This window comes from Narcine bancroftii, chromosome 8, assembly GCF_036971445.1.
Source record: "Narcine bancroftii isolate sNarBan1 chromosome 8, sNarBan1.hap1, whole genome shotgun sequence".
Taxonomy (NCBI): Eukaryota; Metazoa; Chordata; class Chondrichthyes; order Torpediniformes; family Narcinidae; genus Narcine; species Narcine bancroftii.
Window position 1 is genome coordinate 131,009,785 of NC_091476.1, and position 19,304 is coordinate 131,029,088.

At 37.7% G+C, this 19,304-nt stretch overlaps 1 protein-coding gene across 1 annotated transcript in view; it reads left to right on the top strand.

Moving 5' to 3' along the window:
* The window catches only part of dlat (dihydrolipoamide S-acetyltransferase (E2 component of pyruvate dehydrogenase complex)), a 43,465-nt gene extending 24,182 nt beyond the window's left edge, over window positions 1-19,283 (top strand). Inside the window, exons 7-14 of the mRNA XM_069894878.1 lie at window positions 2,302-2,446; window positions 3,085-3,152; window positions 5,892-5,975; window positions 6,072-6,179; window positions 7,468-7,586; window positions 15,982-16,144; window positions 16,463-16,599; window positions 17,059-19,283. Of these exons, the coding sequence (XP_069750979.1) occupies window positions 2,302-2,446; window positions 3,085-3,152; window positions 5,892-5,975; window positions 6,072-6,179; window positions 7,468-7,586; window positions 15,982-16,144; window positions 16,463-16,599; window positions 17,059-17,188 (954 nt within the window). The 3' untranslated portion in view covers window positions 17,189-19,283. The remainder of the gene's footprint in view (window positions 1-2,301; window positions 2,447-3,084; window positions 3,153-5,891; window positions 5,976-6,071; window positions 6,180-7,467; window positions 7,587-15,981; window positions 16,145-16,462; window positions 16,600-17,058) is intronic.
* Window positions 19,284-19,304: the final 21 nt, after the last annotated feature.

Genomic DNA, 19,304 nt, shown 5'->3' on the forward strand with positions numbered 1-19,304 from the left:
AAGATCTCCTCTAAACCTTGTCCTTGGTTCTGGGTTCCTTTGTTGTGTGGAAAAGTTTGCTCCTGTCTCTGTCCTGTGTTTCTTGAATACCACAATTGGATCCTCCTTCAACTTTGTTTGCTCCAAGAAAAACACAGTATGGCAGCTGTGGTCAAGCAGACAAGTTATGAAGTTGCACAATAACCTCCCTGCTCTTAATCAATGTTCTGACTAAAGAAGGTACATATTCCATACACCTTCCTCACCACCTTGTCTACCTGTGTTTCCACTTTCAAAGATTCTTGGACACTAAAATCTCAGCTCCCCCATACTCCCTAATATCTTTCCATTCATTGTGTGTGTTGATCTTTTTAGTCCTCCCAAAGTGCACAACTTTATACTTACCGAGATTAAATTCTGTCTGCTGCATTGACAGGGGTGGTGGTGGAGGCTGAAACAGTAGGGGCATTTAAGAGACTCTTAGACACATGGATGAAAGAAAATGAGAGGGTTATGAGGTAGGGAGGGTTTAGTTTGTATTAGATGTTTTTTATACATGTAGGCTAGCACAACATCATAGGCTGAAGGTCCTGTACAATGCTGTTATTTTCTATGCTTTTCTGCCCATCGTACAAACTTATCAATGTTATCCCTTAGCAAAACAATAAACTGCTGGAGGACTCATTGGGTCAGGCAGCATCTGTGGAGGCAAAGGGATGGTCAGCATTTTAGGTTGAAGCCTTGCATCAAATCCTGACATTTAGTTCCAGTAGTCTCTCCTCCTTTAGGACTCTACATTACTGACTCATAAGCTTTCTCAGGTACACTTTTAAAATGCCATCCTCTCTATTCCTTTCACACTAAAGTCATTCTACTTAACTCTGGGAAAGTTGAAATCCTCTATTGCTATTACCCTATTACTCTTGCATCTATCTCTGCTCCTCTAACTCCGAGAAGCCTTAAGTGTTTCCTCAGGAAAAAGATTGTATCCTTTTTGTTAATCTAAGATCTACCTAAATGGCCTAATTTGAACTGTGTCCTAGGATATTCTCCCTCCTTACTGTACTCCTTAATATTACAAGATACACCCCTCTCCCACCGACTTTGCTCTGCCCACCTGAAGATTCTGCCCACCTGAAGATTCTGCCCTACCTTTGTTTCAATCAGTCGTATCTCTAGTAGCAGCCATGTCATATTCCCATATTCTGATCATTGCTCTATCATCTGCCCTGGCAGTCATGCCCCATGCATTAAAATAGATGAACTTTTAGTCGTATTTCTCCCATCTAATTTCTCACAACTATATCCGTTCTGCCAACTGGTCTGAAGTTTCCCCTCCTTTTGTCTGCACTGCCCACCCCCACAAACCCCAATAAAATGTATGTCTACTCTGCCCCTTCCTCTTCCAATTAGTTTGAACTTTCATAATAGCACAGGCAAATATTCCCACACAGCTGTTTCAGGTGTAATCTGTCCAAATGTGTCAATAGTGGAAATATTCATAATCTCAAAGTAGGTACTGTACACTCTGTGTGAGTTCTCTGCCAGCTGCTCAGCACTTGTGAAACTGCACCCATGGTTTCTATATGAATCTTCTTGTACCTGCATGGGCTTTGCTACCACGGTGAACTATGGTTCTCCTCTGATGTCCACTTGAGCAAAGTGCCTTGCACTAATGTCAGACACAGTTGAAGGCAGATTCAATCTGCCTATACCATTGCATGTGAAATCAGTTAAGGGATTGAACTTTATTCAGTGGCTTGTTCTTTCTCTGCCTAAACTTCCAGTAAAATTTTTGTCAAGTTTGTTGAAACAAGGTTCCTAGGTTCCTTTGATTGTCACGTAATAAATATGTAATATACATGATATTCTTCAACTTTTGTCCATCGTAAGGAAAACCGAGTCAACATGAGCATTGTCCAGCACCCTCAACAATAAGAGAAGCAAAAAAGAGTCTCTTCATAGACACTGAATGTCCATGGATTCGCCTCTAGTGGCTCCTGCAGCTGTACAGACTCAAATTAATTTGTCTTTATCTATTTAACATTCAGAGCTGCATTTTTCTGAAGTTGCATTTATTTATAAAGCATTTAAAGATGGAAAGATATTGTGCTGAGACCTAGCCCTTTGCACCTCTGATTGTGATTTACTGATAAGTGATGCATTTGCTGAAATGTTCTCAAGGTAATTGAATAAGTTTTGATTGACTTTGTGGGATACTCTTCCCTAATATAGAATGTAGCAGTCTTTGTTAAACAGTGAATTGTTTCAAAGGGTAATTGCATTTAAGCTTGTTCAGCTATCTCTTGAAATCTATTGCAGGCTATCCCTGCCATACAGCAGCCTGTGCCAACACCACCCTTATCTATCCCATCCATTCCCAGAGACCCCAAAGGTCGAATCTTTGCCAGTCCTCTGGCAAAGAAACTGGCAGCTGAAAAGGGCATTGATCTTCAACAAATAAAAGGTATGTTGCACAAAAATTAAAGTCTGATTTTGGAGAACATCACTGAGATTATTGTTAATTGAAATGTAAAACTATTTTAATTGTTACAGCACGTGTCTCTATCAAAACATGCATGTTGGTAGCCTAGCCCAATTGCCAGACATTCTTGTCTGGCAATCAGGAGTTTGTGGAAGTGAAATAGAAAATGATGCTGATTGAAGGAGTGTGATCACTGTAGGTGCTTTGGTCAACAATGTTTTCTCAGTTTAAACTGCCAAAAGTAGCTTCATTGATTTGTTATTTGTCGGGTCTGCCTTTGTGCAAATTGTCCCCTGTAATTGGCTGCATAATAGTATCTGCACTTCATTGCATAAAGGTGTTTTGGAGATAAAGCACACTACAACTTTTTATATTTAAAAAAAAATCTTTTAAAAGAAGGATTTTTTTAAAATGTTCTTTAATATGTTGATGCTGTAACCTAATTACTTTGGAATGGAACAAGAAAAACCAATGGAAGTTGGTATATTTGTAAAAGTATAGTTGCAATTTCAAGCAAAGACTGAATTAAATTCAAATAGATAAGGCATGGTAAACAAAATGTAATGTAAAGGGTTTTCCAGACATTGTTCAGGTTAATCTAAAATGAATATTTTCTTTAGGCACTGGACCAGATGGCCAGATCAGAAAGAAAGATGTTGATTCCTTCGTACCTTCAAAGGAAGCACCAGTGAGTCCAAAATAGCTTTAAATTAGAAGTACATATGCTCATTTTCAGATATGTGGCTGTCAAAATTGATTTATAAAAAAAAATTTAGCACAGTTATGGGGACAGTTAGTGTAGCAGTTAGCGCAACGCCTTTACAGCAGCAGCTGGTTCAAATCCCGTGCTGCCTGTAAAGAGTTTGTACATTCTCCCCATGTCTGTGTGGGTTTTTCCTGGGGGCTCTGGTTTCCTCTCTCCCACCATTCATAAACGTACTGTGGTGTAGATCAGTCAGATGTAATTGGGCAGTACGAGCTCTTGAGCCAAAATGTCCTGTTACCATGCTGTATGTCTAAATTTTAAAAAATTTAATTAAAAATGTGTATATTAAAACCCCTGGTATCTGACACTTATGGGGATTGGTAGCTGCCAGATAAATGTATTTGCCAGTTGCTTGATGCTACTGGTTGCTTGAGTTCCAGATAACTGTATTTTGGCTTCTTGTCATCTCTGGCCAGTTTGCCCAGTATAGTTTATGCTTTGGAAACTGTTTTAAAATCAGTGGGTAATCTTTAAACTATCAGCTGTAAGGGAACAAGATAATTCCCTTATCAGGATAGAAGAATCGTGAGATAAATTGGGTTTCTGATTCCAGGAAAGCAAATATTCCAGATTGAACACAGCAATTTTTTTGAGAATTTGAAAAGATTATTAAGAGAAAAAAATAGAAAAGTGAGTATTCAAATTTATGGTGGCATCTGTAATATGCAGTTGTTGGTTCAGTGACTTTATAAATCCTATTACTATATTTTAGTGTAAATAGACATTGGGCAACTTGATATTTAGTAACTAATTCCAAAATAGCATTGCTGCGTTTAGGAGAGCCATTCAAGCAATATGTCTTTCTGAATTGAAGCTACAAAATAGTATTCAAAAATTTTAGAATTTTTTTCTGAAGTCCCACATAACTGAAAAGCCTTCAAGGTATTCATGTAGAAAAGTAAAATGAAGTTGATTTTTAGGCTAGTCAATTTTTACTGATTCTGATGGGAACTTAATGTTTATGTTTAATTTTGCCAAACTTTTACCAGGTTCTGGTAGGATTGGAGGAATATTTTCATAGGTTCTGTCACCCACGAATGCATTTCTTGTAGCTAGTGAATTGAGGAATGCGGGATGTCATTAACAATCACCATAGAAATGACAGGGGACTAGAGGCAGCAAAGTTATGGGGCAGAACAAGACTTTTATGATCTACTTAGATGTTGAAATTATTAAATTAGCTAAGAATTTCAGGATCTTGTACACAGTGTTACAACTGTAGTATGTGAGGTGCATGGAAACTATTGGAATTCATGGCAAGCACATTTGCGATATGTTTATGCAGCTTAGTGAACTTCCACTCAGAGTTGATGAGCTGGACTCTTAAGATTTAGTCACTGGTGTGTTAAGGGGAATGCACTTCCAGGAAGCAGACTTATACAACTGCTCAGTCAAGAAGCATAGGATAGAATGACAATAAGCGAGGCAGGCATGGGGATCCAGGAAACTCCATCTGTCCACTTGAATTCTCCCTAGCACTGTATTCGAAAGCTGTCTCAAAGCCTCTTTTAGCCCTCTTTAAATCTCCACTATGCTCCTTATCAAGGGAATTAGTTTAAACCTATCTGCCTATATCTGATGTGCCTAGTTTTTTTTCTTTGATTTATTAGATTTCAAATTTATTGTCAGAGTACATACATGGCATTATATACAACCTTGAGATTCTTTTTTTCTCTGGGTGTGGCAGCATTACCACTAATTGGTAGTGCAAAAAAAAAACTTAACAGTGTAAACGTAAGCAAATAAAAGAACTGCCTCTATATCTCTTGTTCACAAGGGTTCCTGTACTTTACCCTACTGGGAACATGTTCATCGTGGATCATTCCATAACACAATCTTAAATGCTTCCCATTTGTCAATTATGTATTTACCCTCTCATATTTGCATCTTTTCAGCTGTTGCTAACTCCAGTCTAATCATGTCAAAACTGGCCTTACCCAAATTTAAGATTCTAACTTGAGGACCAGAGTTACCCTTTTCTATAACAATCTTAATGCTAATAGAATTGTGTTCACTGGTCCCACAGTGTTCCCCTCATGATGCCTGTTACCTGACCAGCTTCACTTCCCAGTACAAGTCTAATGTTGCCCCTTCCCCAATTGACTTTTCCACATATTGCAGGAGAAAGTTCTCCGAAACACAATTAAAAAAGTTTGCCCCATCCAATTCACAAACACTGGCATTCTGAGTCATTGTTGGGAAAGTTGAAATCGTCTACGATAACTGCTTTGCTAATGTTACCGATCTCCATGCATATTTGATCTTCAAGCACTTAGTCATTGTTTGATTCTAATGAAGAAAAACAAGCAGCAAAGTGCGGATTTTTAAAAAAAGCACCAATGTAGAAATCTCTGGATTACTATCTGAGCTACATTCAAAGAGGGAAATGGTCAATAAAGTTAGAGAACTAAACATGTTGCTGAAAGTGGCAGAAATATGGTCACTGTGGCACAGAGTTGGAATCTTGGGTCATAAATCTGAATAAAACAAACTGAGGATTCTGGCACCATTTTGCTCATACCTTGATGAAGAGCTCCAGCCCGAAACGTTGATTATGTATCGTTAACTTTGGTATATAATGTATACTGTTTGACCTGCTGAGTTTCTCCAGTATTGTTTTTATTTTAAAGTATTTAACTGTTTTGCTTTTGATTTTTGTAGGCTCCGAGTGTCGCAGCGGCTCCAAGTGTCGCAGCGGCTCCCACTAGAACATTCACAGACGTTCCGCTCACCAACATACGGAAGGTAAAGTACTGCTGACAAAGTTATCTTTGCATTAATGAAGGCTGGTAATGCTCACCTTCACTTTCCTATTTGTAATTCCCTTGTGCTTCACTTCAGGTTATTGCCCAGCGTCTCATGCAATCCAAGCAGAGCATCCCTCACTATTACCTATCCATAGATATCAACATGGATAGGATTCTGGAGCTTAGGAAACAACTGAATGAGGTATGGCTGTAGCTGCAAAGACAGCATGGGACATATTACACTAAAATTTTGTACAAATAATTGGGTTATTTATCTTTGATTACTAATCTCCAACACATTTGTACATGAAAGAAAAGGATAGCGAAAGGAAAGGGGCTATAAAAAAACACTGCTGTCTGAAACCATATTCTCCAATCTAACTACTGTTTCAGACAATGTAGTGGTTGCTTATTTACATTCTGTTCACTTACAAAGTATGGCCATTTCCCAACTCACTCACAGGTGCGATTGCAAGTTTTGCTGCTGTAATGGGGCCATTGCCACTGGTGTTGACCCGAGAAGACCAGAGAGTGGAGACACAATGCTCCACCACAGGGTCCTATCTCCCGATCCTACTGCTGACAACTCCGTACAGGCTTTAAATGGCATGTTTTCGGAGCCAACACTTTTTTCATTTAAAATCCTGCGACCGTAGGATCTGAGCACAAGATGGTGGCCCTGTGTTAGGCAGCAGCCACAAGGGATTGCAGACTTTGGGGGAGCAGCAGATTGACTCATGGCACCAGAAATGGGGAGAATACACCCATGCCATCCCCTCCGGTTGAGAAGAGGAGACGACCCCAAGGCCGGTGATCATGGTGGAAGACCAGCCAGGGGCTCTGCGGCAAAAGGACACTCACAAGTGGCAATCTGTTAGCAACTTTAGGTGAGGAACCCACAGAGGCTGCTGGTGACTTGAGGTCAAAGGACTCTCACCAGGTTGCTAGAGACTGGCTTATCAGAACCAGGTATTGGAACAGAGATTTGAGAGGGTGCTGAGAGCAAGAAGGGCTGCCGAAGGGCCCTGGGAGCTGAAGGCTTCCTCGTTGTGTTATAGGTTTGGATCTGGGCTCGGATTGCGGCTGGTTTGAACTGAACTGGAGTCTTGTGAGCCTGCGGGAGCACTGAAGGTGAATCCATGTGTTTTTGGTGACTCTGGTGGGAGTTGGGAGTTGGGGATGGGGTGAAACTCATGCTTCTCTTTCTTGAACTGTAAGGGGTGCAGGGTGAATATTTTGTCTGCCTTATGACAGACTCAAGGGAATTTTGTGTAATATTACATTTCTGTTTTATTACATGACAATAAATAGTATCTGACGTTTAAGCTTATCTGCCTCTGCAATCAATGTATTATGCAGTAGATGTTAGCTGCATTCAATACCAATATTGATTTGCAGGAGAACATTTGTAATAAAAAAATTGTAATATGCAAATTGCTGTTTTGTGATTAAACCCTGGGAAGTCATTGATGTTTTGCTTTTATTTATAGGAAATTAAATCTGAAAATATTAAGCTGTCAGTGAATGATTTTCTCATAAAGGCTTCAGCTCTGGCTTGCTTAAAAGTTCCTGAAGCAAACTCCTCGTGGCAGGACACGGTTATCAGGCAGTGAGTAGCCAGATTCATATATCTCGAATGCATTTGTTTATTTGAAGGAAGCTGCAGCTAGTGTGTTATCAGTGTGAGAAACTGCTTGTCAGGAGGCGTGACAAGATGGCGTAGAAGGAAGACATGTATTCCACCTCTTCCCAGCTGGATCATTAAATACTTGGTTTTTCAATAGTATAAAAGTGATTAAAAATAAGATTTACAGTTATTTAAATAACAGTGCTTTATGATGGCATCCAATGTGAAAAAGTTTAAACCTCAGCTTCAGAAAAATCTACCATATAAAAATGCGGAAGAATTGAGGCCTACCGTAGCTGAATCACTGGGAGTCATCACTGTGAGTCTCCAAGCCTTAGAAGACTCCAGCCTGTTTTAGTTTGACTCCGGCGCAAATCCTGTATCCGCAAGATGGCGCCAGTACATCGGTGAGTTTGGCCGCTGCCGACCTGCGTTCACGTGAAGTCATGCGGGCGGCGCGGCTGATAAGGGGACCCGCGACCTCACTGGGCGGCCTGGTGGCGCGCAGGGTAGTGACGGGGGATGCCTCTGCGCATCTGACGGCCTTGCCTGGCCTGCGTGTGGCATCGCGGGTCCAAGAGCTGCCCAAACACTAGCTTCCCAAGGAGGTTGGTGTGCCGGCGTCGGGTGTCCAGACCCGCAGCCGTTCAAACAAAGGGCCTACAATGACTGAGGAAGAAGAGCAACTTACCTTATTGGAATTTGTCCAGGAAGAGGAGCTTGCACTTAAAGAAGGTGAATCTCAAAAAGTGGAAGTGGAATCTGGACTGGATTCAGTGTTCACTGTTTTGGAAGGGATTGCTTGTCAAATGCATAATATGTCAAAACAATTATCAACTCAAATGAATCAAGGATTTATGGAGATGAAAATAAAAATGAATACTTTGTGTGATGAAATGTCAATTGTGAAACAGGAAATGACTAGTTAAAAGTGATATTAATAAATGTATAAAATCAGTTGATACTGTGCAAGATAATTTTAAGAAAATCGAAACAGCTTTCTCTGAGTGTCAAACTCAGAACGTAATAGAGAAAAAATGGAAAAAGTGGAAGGTTCTTTTGTAGATTGGGGGATTCAGAAAAGAGATTTAATGAAGAAGATTGATTCGTTGGTAAATCAAAGTTGGAGGAATAATGTGAAAATAGTTGGCCTCCTAGAGGATATTGAAGATGCTGACCCTATAAAATTTTTTAAGCACTGGATCCCAGAGGTGCTGATTAAAGAGCTTTTTCTTGAAGGTTTGGAATTGGATAGGGCTCATAGAGCTCTAAGAAGACCACTTCCAGGACAAACACCGAGAGCAGTCTTGATTCGTTGTTTAAAATATCAAGATTGAGAAATGATTTTACATATGGCAGTGCAGAACGCGAGACAGAATCAATCTCTATTAATGGTTCAACATAATAGGGTGTTTTTTTATGCTGATATGAGTCAAGAAGTTATTAGAAAATGAGGATTTAATACAGCTAAAGATGTTTTGTGGCAAAAAGGCTACAAGTTTGCTTTTCATTATCCTGCAATTTTGAAGGTTTTCTATGGAAATTTTCAATCTCAATTTTTTGAGAATGATCAAGATGCTTTGGTTTTTGCTAATTCTTTGCCGGAATTGCGAAAAAATGGGTCTTCTCCTCTGTTATCTCCTAAGAGGAGAGTAAACAGAAATGGAAATGGACATGGGAATGGAAAGTATGGAAAGAAAGAAGAGATGACACAATGTCTTCTTGATGTTGAAGATCCAGAGCAGTCATTGAGCTTGGAATCATATATGGATTATATTCGATTGTGTTTGATAAAATAATTAATATGTATCTGGCTGGGGTGGATGACACTGAAAATTCTGATAGTCATTTGCCACTAGTGGGTTCACCACACTCAGGTTTTTAGGGTATTACTACCTTTGGGTGGTTTTTTTTAAATTTTTTAATTTTTTTTGAGGGGATTTTTCTTTTTTGGAAGGATTATAGAGGGGAGCATTATTTTATAGTGTGTAAATATATTAGTAGTTAAAAAAGATGTCTCAATTGAATTTTGCAACTTTTAATGTGCAGGGGTTAAATAGACAATAGACAATAGGAGCTGGAGTAGGCCATTTGGCCCGTTGGGCCAGCACCGCCATTTTAGATCATGGCTAATCATTACCATCAGTACCCCTTTCCAGCCTTATCCCCATAACCCTTAACTCCGTTACCCACAAGGGTCTTATCTAACTCTCTTTTGAACATAGTCAGCGAATCTGCCTCTACCACCCTCTGTGGCAGAGCATTCCACAGATTCACACTTCTCTGGGTAAAAAAATGCTTTCTCATCTCCGTCCTAAAGGGCCTACCCTGTATTCTTAAACTATGCCCTCTAGTCCTCGTCTCCCCCATCATTGGGAACAAGTAATCCGACTTCACCTTGTCTATCCCCCTGATGATTTTGTATACCTCAATCATGTCCCCCCTCATCTTTCTAAACTCCAATGGATACAAGTCCAGTTTTTCTAGCCTTGCTGCATATGACAACCCTGCCATCCCTGGAACTAACCTTGTAAATCTGCGCTGCACACCCTCTATAGCTAGTATGTCCTTCCTCAAGTTTGGAGACCAGAACTGGACGCAATACTCCAGGTGGGGTCTCACCAGGGCCCTCCAATTAAGAGAGAGAATATTGGCTTATATTTAAAAAAAATGAAAATTGATATTGCTTTTTTACAAGAAACACATTTGACTGAGAAAGAACATTTGAAATTGAAAAGGGGTTAGGTTGGTAATTTTTTTTAAATTCTAAGGCAAGAGGAGTAGCGATTTTGATTCATAAAATTTACCATTTGAATTGGAATCTTCAGAGGGGTAAGCTGGCAGAGTGTTAAGAGTGAACTGTAAAATTTTTGCTGAATCGTGGACTTCGTTGAATCTTTATGCCCCTAATATAGATGATGAGCGGTTTATTTCAGAAGCTTTTTTGTTGTTAACCCAAGCTAATGAAAATGTTTTAGTTTCTTGGGATCCAGTGCAGAGAAGGTTCACGAGAATGTTGACAGGATTTCAAGGTTTGAGTTACAGGGAAAGGTTGTGCAGACTGGGGCTTTTTTCTCTGGAGCATAGAAGATTGAGGGGGGACTTGATAGAGGTGTTTAAGATTTTAAAAGGGACAGACAGAGTAAACGTGGATAGGCTTTTTCAATTAAGAGTGGGGGAGATTCAAACTAGAGGGCATGGTTTAAGATTGAAGGGGGAAAATTATAAGGGGAACATGAGGGGAAATTTCTTTACCCAAAGGGTGGTAGGGATGTGGAATGATCTTCGGGCAGATGTGGTTGAGGCGGGATCATTGATTACATTTAAGGAAAGACTGGATAGTTACATGGAGAGGAGGGGACTGGAGGGGTATGGACCGGGTGCTGGTCAGTGGGACTAGGAGGGTGGGGATTTGTTACGGCATGGACTATTAGAGCCGAACTGGCCTGTTTTGTGCTGTAAGTGGTTATATGGTTATATATGGTTTGGTGGTGATCTTAACTATGTTCTCGACCCTTTATTGGACAGAAATCCATAAGGTATAAGGAAATCAAAGATGGCAACACAAATTAATGCGTTAATGAAAGATTTAAATTTGGTGTATATTTGGAGAAAAGTTAATCCTACAGAGAAAGATTTCTCTTTTTATTCTTCGAGACATGATTCGTTTTCCAGAATTGATTTATTTTTGGTATCAGCACATTTACAAGGTAGACTATTATGAGCTGAATATAAAAGTAGAGTTATATCAGATCATTCACTATTTTTGTCTTGTGAAAGTTCGGAGGTAGTACGTCTGACGTTTAGATGGAGGTTTAATGTAATGTTATTGAAGAAACCAGAGTTTGTTACTTTTGTTAAAGAGCAGATTTCTTTATTTTTGACTGAAAATGTTCATTCTGTGGATAGTCATTTTGTAATATGGGATGCTTTAAAAGCTTATTTGAGGGGGCAGATCATTAGTTATTCTACGAAAGTTAAGAAACAATATTTGGCAGAAAGTTTAGAGTTAGAAAATAAGATTGCTGAGTTAGAGAAGGATTTTCAGAAAGGTGTAACAGAAGATGAAAAAAAAGTTGCACTGAGAGGTTGAAATGACGTTATAATACTTTACAAACTTATCAGTTTGAGCGCTTAATTAATCGGTCTAAACAACGTTATTATGAGTTGGGGGAAAGAGCTCACAAGGTACTTGCCTGGCAATTGAAAGCTGAGCAGGTGTCTCGGACTATTAATGCTGTTAAGATGAATTCAATAATAACATAAGCCTCAGGAAATTAATGACCTGTTTTATTCATTTTATCAAAAATTATATACTTCTGTGGGGAAACAGGATAATGGTTCTATTGACTCTTACTTATCTAAATTAAAGTTACCGGTATTAGATGGAAATGATGTTCAGGAATTGGAATCTCTATTTACGGATTTTGAAATTAAGGAAGCTATTCAGGAAATGCCCAATGGAAAGTCCCCAGGGGACGATGGATTCCCTGTGGAATTTTATAAACTTTTTTATGATGATTTTTTCTAATGAATTTGGGGAAGTGTTGAATCAAGTTACTGAAGATCAGAAGATATCAGAATCTTGTTCAAGTGCTTTAATAACTGTTATTCCAAAAAAAGATCCATTAAAAGTGTCTTCGTATAGACCTATCTCTTTATTAAATGTGGATTATAAAATTATAGCAAAAGTATTAGCTAATAGACTTGCTAAATATTTGCCTAAATTGGTACACATTGATAACACAGGTTTTATTAAGAATAGAAATGCATCAGATAATATATTTTGATTAATTACCTTGGTCAACACATATCGAAAGCAACTTAATCATCCTATGGTGGTTGCATTAAATGCAGAAAAAGCTTTTGATAGGGTTGAGTGGGATTTTTTATTTAAAGTGTTAGAGAAATTTAATTTTGGCCCTTCTTTTATTGGTTGGGTTAAGGCTTTATATATGAACCCCATTGCTAGGGTGGTGACAAATGGACAGATTTCTTTACTATTTAAGTTGACTCGTTTAACTCGACAGGACTGCCCATTGTCACCAGCCCTATTTGCATTGATTATTGAATTGTTAGCTCAGGTTATTAGAAAAAATGATGAAATTAGAGAGATGAGGGTTAAGAATGAAGAATATAAAATTAATTTGTTTGCAGATGATGTATTGGTGTATTTGACAGAACCAGAACGGTCGTTGAAACAATTGCAAGAGTGTTTGTTGAAATTTGGAGAATTATCGGGATATAAAGTTAATTGGGATAGACGTGAAATTTTACCAGTTGGAGTGGGAGATTATTCTGAATTTAAAACAATTACAAAATTAAGATGGACAAGTAAAATTAAATATTTAGGTGTGTTTATGGATACGAATTATCAATTGTTATATTAATTAAATTATGTACCTATATTATGACGGATTAAAGCAGATTTGATTAAGTGGAAAGATCTTCCATTAACTTTGATTGGTCGGGTTAATTGTATTAAAATGAATATTCTTCCTCGAATTCAATATTTATTCCAGTCACTACTTTGTTTACTTTCTAAGGGCTTTTTTCAAGATTTGAATAAAGTAGTGCGAGAATTTTTATGGAAGGTAAACTAGCTCAAATGGCATTGCATAGACTTGCATGGAAGTACACATTTGGCAGACTACAATTATCATATTTTCAAATTTATTATGAAGTGGCCCAGTTGAAGTTTATTAGTTGATTGATGGATTTGGATCAACCTCCTCGCTGGGCTAAAGTGGAGATGGTGTGTATTTCTAGGGTTGAGATACATGAATTTATATTTCATTTGGAATTTGATTTTGTTACAGCAATATGATAAGCTGATATTGAAACATTTGTTAAAGATTTGGATTGAAAAAACAGGGTGTTAAGGTCAAAAGATAAATTATCAATTTTAACTTCATTGTATAATAATCAGCTTATTCCTTTTTCAATGTTTAATAATCATTTAACGATTTGGGATTCTAAAGGTATAGACAATGCAAGATTGTTTTGTAGAGGAGAAATTTCTTCCTTTTAATCAGTTGAGAGAAAGATTTGATATACCTGTAAATTCTTTATTTGTGTATTATCAATTTAGATCTTTGATAAAAGATAATTATGGTAGAGAGGTGATTTTACCTACTTTGTCGAGATTTGAATCTTTGATTTCCTCTATACCGAAAAAGGGTTATATTTCAGTTATGTATAATTTGTTACAAGACCTAACGTCGAAGTACTCGAGATGGCAGAGGTCGACAGCATCGAGTCCATGCTGCTGAAGATCCAGCTGCGCTGGATGGGTCACGTCTCCAGAATGGAGGACCATCGCCTTCCCAAGATCGTGTTATATGGCGAGCTCTCCACTGGCCACCGTGACAGAGGTGCACCAAAGAAAAGGTACAAGGACTGCCTAAAGAAATCTCTTGGTGCCTGCCACATTGACCACCGCCAGTGGGCTGATAACGCCTCAAACCGTGCATCTTGGCGCCTCACAGTTTGGCGGGCAGCAACCTCCTTTGAAGAAGACCGCAGAGCCCACCTCACTGACAAAAGGCAAAGGAGGAAAAACCCAACACCCAACCCCAACCAACCAATTTTCCCTTGCAACCGCTGCAATCGTGTCTGCCTGTCCCGCATCGGACTTGTCAGTCACAAACGAGCCTGCAGCTGACGTGGACTTTTTACCCCCTCCATAAATCTTCGTCCGCGAAGCCAAGCCAAGAAAAAAAAGAAGAGAGAGAGAGAGAGTATGCATAAACCAGATTGGGAGAAATCTAAACTTAAATGAGAGAATTATTTAGTATTTATTTTTCCTGAAGAAGATTGGGCAAATATGTGTCAAGACAATGAAATTAAATTGACTAATGTGTGATATGGAATGGTTAATTATAATTTTTTACATCAATTATATTTGACCCTGGAAAAATTTAAAAAAAAAATGGGTTTAGTAATTTGGATTCTTGTTTTAGATGTGGTTCATCTATTGGAACTTTTTTTACATGCTGTATGGAACTGTGTTAAAGTTCAATAATTTTGGCAAGGAATTAAAGTAATTTTGGAGAAATTATTATTTTATACTACTGTTAGATCCAACAATTTTCTTGTTTGGAAATTTGTATTCATTAAGGGGAATGGGATTGGATAAAATTCAAATTGCTTTTGTACGTTTGGTATTATCAGTAGTGCATAAATATGTTGCTAGTACTTGGAAAGATGATACTGAGATTAATATAGCACGCTGGCATAATGAATTGAAAGTATGTGTTGTTATGGAAAAAATTACTTATACTTTACATGATAATTATTCTTCTTTTGTTAGTAAGTGGTCTCCGTATTTGAAATGTATGCATTTAGATATACTTTGAAATGTTGTTAACATTTATAATTTTTATATATATAATCTTATTTTTTTGCTCCCTTAGGTTGCTGGCTGTAGGGGTGGGAGGAGGCCATGGGTGTTAAATATTGTATGTTTTTGTTATCTTTTAAATAAAGTTTGCAAAAAAAAAATAAACTGCTTGTCAGTCATTTGATATACAATTCAAAAGAACATTTCAAACTTATCCAAAATTTGAATGGAGAATAATGGATTTTTATGGATGTAGTTGAGAATTAAATCTTGTTCTTTGTTCGTTCTCTTTATGCTTCGTTGTGGCATCAAGTGGGGGAAAAATGCAGTGGAGAGAATCACCAAACTGAGAGTTTGGAACATTAGTAATTTGTCCAAATTATTCTGGCTGTGATTCTTATTCACAAGAATGAGCTCGTTTTGTGTTCCTACAAAACTAATTTGGCCAGTTTGTTTGAGAAATATTGAAGCTTTAGTTCAAAACTAACAAGGCTGAAAGTTCTCTTTAGTGACTTGTGCTCTTTGCAGAAACTTAAGTCAGTAAAAAAAATGAATGAATGTTCAAAGATCAGAGTTCTGGCAGTGACCAACGTTGGCCCCCTCCAATATTAGAGAATAAAATACTATTTGTACTAGCATTGGCTCCAAGCCCATCAATAGGGGCTTAGTGAAAAGTAGAACATTCCTTAATCGATAAACTGATTTCTTGCTTGGCTAGGATGTTTTCTATGACCGAGCATCCCATTAACTCACACTGTATCTCTTTAAGACTAGCAAAGTACCTCAACTTCTGCTTCTGCTCTTCCCGTAGAATGTAAGCATTTATCCTAGCAGTGTAACAGAAGCCAGAGAGAATAGCCACAGTACTGGATCCCAGATTTTCATGAGAATTAGCAAATCTGGTCAGTCACATCCTATGTCTTAAACTGAGGAGCAACTTCTTATCCATTTGTTGATGATGGACAGAAACCTGCAATGACTATATTACTTGGTTGAAAAAGATGAAATCAACTATTTCTGTCCCTTTCCCATCAGGAACCATGTTGTGGATGTCAATGTAGCTGTGAGTACTCCTGCTGGCCTGATAACTCCCATTGTGTTTAATGCACATTTTAAAGGACTGGCATCTATCAGCAGTGATGTCAGGTCTCTAGCTGAAAAGGCTCGTGAAGGAAAACTCCAACCCCATGAATTTCAGGTATGGATAAATTAATATTTGAACAGAGTTATTCAGTGCATCTGAACCATTTATGGTACCTAATGTGATGGATGTACTTTAAAAAAAACCCATGAAAGGTAGATGGGAAGACTTAGGCAAAATTGTTGATAGACGGTTACGGGTATGCCATTTGGGTGCAAATGGATACAGCAAGCAAATCATTTGTTGGGCTTAATTGCATCTAAGTCTTTCTGTAATTATTTTAATTTCTGATGAGAAATTTAGAGCAACTTTCAGTACTTGGGTCACTTCTCTAAGTTTGCTATTAATCCATATTTTTCCTCCACATCAAATTAGGGTGGTACATTTACAATATCGAACCTGGGAATGTACGGTGTAAAGAACTTCTCGGCTATTATCAACCCACCTCAGGCGTGTATTCTAGCAGTGGGTGGATCAGAACAAAGACTGCTTCCTGCAGAAAATGAGAAGGGGTAGGCAATCTCTACACCTAACACAAATTAAATGTTGGCTATATCTTGTCATCCATCTATTATTGAATCTTTGAATCTTGTATTAACTGCATCATTTTGGATAATTGTGTGCCTTCATTCATAGTGGTTGAAGATTTTTAAATAAAATATTTGTCAGACAAGAATTAATTGAAAACTAGGGGAGAAAACTGCAAATTTGAGAATCTTGGATAATTAAAAATTAGTAGAAATGCTTTCACTAGAGTTCTGGCAAAAATTCATTGTCCTGAAACACTAACTCCATTCTTGTCTACATGTATACCTCTTGATCTGAGTATTTCCAGCATTTTTACTTTATCTAAGATTGTTTTCTATATTACTTGTGGTGTTGGGTGCTGTTCGGCTGAATCATGTCTGTGTACATGGGTAATATGGTGCATTGAGGAAATGTCGAGTTTAACCTCTGCTATCATTCTGCAGGTTTGATGTTGTCAATATGATGGCAGTGACCCTGAGTTGTGACCATCGTGTTGTGGATGGAGCAGTTGGTGCCCAGTGGCTTGCTGAGTTCAAGAAATTCCTTGAAAAGCCTTCTACCATGCTGTTATAAAAAACAGGGAGCCAATGTTTGAGTGTCAACAGTTTTTATCAGGCAGTTTTTTATTTGTAAATTCCAGTTTCTGCATGAATTCTTCACTTGTTCCAAAATATAAGTATCCAGTGGCAAGAAGGTATGCAGTTAATATAGAATCCGGACTAAATAGAGAGGGAAAACTCAAGCTGTTGATTAATTTCAGTACTATTTTAGAAACCATTCTTAAATAATACTTCAATATTCAAGAGCAATAAGCTCAGCTGCTCTTGCTACAATGGGAATAAACAGAAATATGTTAAACTTGTACTTCCATTTTAAAAAGATTGGAATTTGTTGCCTGCAACATAGCTGTAAATCTTTGTGGTGTGAAACTGGGGCCCAGAACTTGATTCAATCATCAGTCGCTTCATAATACATTTATTCATTTCCCTTTGATTGAATTGAGGGGAAAATGTACCTAAATATTAGATTAACCACTCGCTGTCAGTCCAGTCTATAAAATTGGAACTATTTTTTGGAGGCTTGGAGGTATTATAAGGACAGGTGATATGGAAGATATTTTGGTGATGTACTTTGTTTGGACTCTACCTGCATGGTTGTTTTAGTGCACCAGTGATGTTATTACCCAGGATGTAATGAAATTGTCCATCTTTCTATCCATTTCCTGGTTTAAATTGCTTTTACTAAAAATTGGATCAGAAAGTGACGTAATTACACTTTTGGTCTGCTAAAAGCTGTTGAAGCAAGACATCCAAATGGTTTCTTCTGCTTCAACTGTGGAGCTGCAATTTCAAACAGATTGTGTTACAAATCTATGGACTCTGCTGTTTGTAGTGCTGTTCAGGATTCGCTGAGCTGATCTAGTTTGAAGTATTATGTTTTGGCAGAAAGTGTGCTAATTATCCCTTTTTTAAAAAATGCTGTCATCAGAAGCAGTGTCTGCTTCATTTCAGTTTGACATGTTTCTGTGTACAGCGACTGGGTGAACTGGTTAATGTACATGTCAAACAAAAGCCAATTGGAAACATAGGATGATGGTTTTATTGTGGCACCATTTTGTACAAGTCAGAATGGTCTTGCTTGTAATGGGATTTGCACTTCCACATGTAAAAACAAAAGTACAAAGTACAATGAGTCTGATCCTGTCTTGCACAGCCTTTAATTAATATCTCAGCCAATGCTTTCTAATTATTGTTCTGTTTACCATTTAAAAGATTTATTGTTCATCTTGTCACTCAAATATTTATTGCCTTATTGGAGATGAAGTTAACAAATGAGAAAGTGGGAAGGTGGATGAATAAAAGTGTGATAAAAGACAAATTAAAAGTTTAAATTCTGTACAATATGTTGCATATGTATGTCAATAAAATGCCATATCTTTCAACAAATTAATACATTTTGGAAATGTGTTTGCAGAGTGTGTGGGGTTTGGTTTGGCAGAATTTGATCACTTTGTCATTCTGAATTGATTGATGACTTCCAAAAAGGGAAAGTTGTGCTTGCTTCATCATGGATTCATTAATTAAACCTGCTTGATTTTTAAATCAGATGATGGCCTGAAAAAGAAGGAAATAATTTTTTTAAAAACTAGGTTTGCACACATCTATCTGGGTGCATAATAATGTTTAATTATGAAGGTCAGATTTCATAATTTAAGTAACAGAGCTTGCAGTCAGCAGTTCTTTTCTAAGTTGCGTTTGGTTGTGTATGAAATGGGGCAAGAATCTTTTTCCTTCTGCAGCGATTTCTTTATAAATGTATGTACTATATTTATTTGCAGAATGTGGTCTTGCTGATTCTGAGCAAGTCGCGGTTGGTGCTTTTGATGCAGTGATTGTAGTGGCTGCACTTTAAAAATGTACAATTGATTCTTCAGTACAAGCATCATTTTTGCTGTTATTATGAGATTCACCGTTAAACCCATTTTAAAAACAGGTTCCTGACAGGATTGTGTTTGTTTTGTGGGAGAGGGAACCATTTACAGAAATGGGTATGAAAATCTATGTTGTATTACATATGTAATTAGTATCCATTCTCTGGTAGTTCGACAGTAACAACTTGTGGGAAATTTCTACTCAAAGCTAGAAATCAAATAAAATAATAGAACAAATATTTAAGATTTTGTACATGT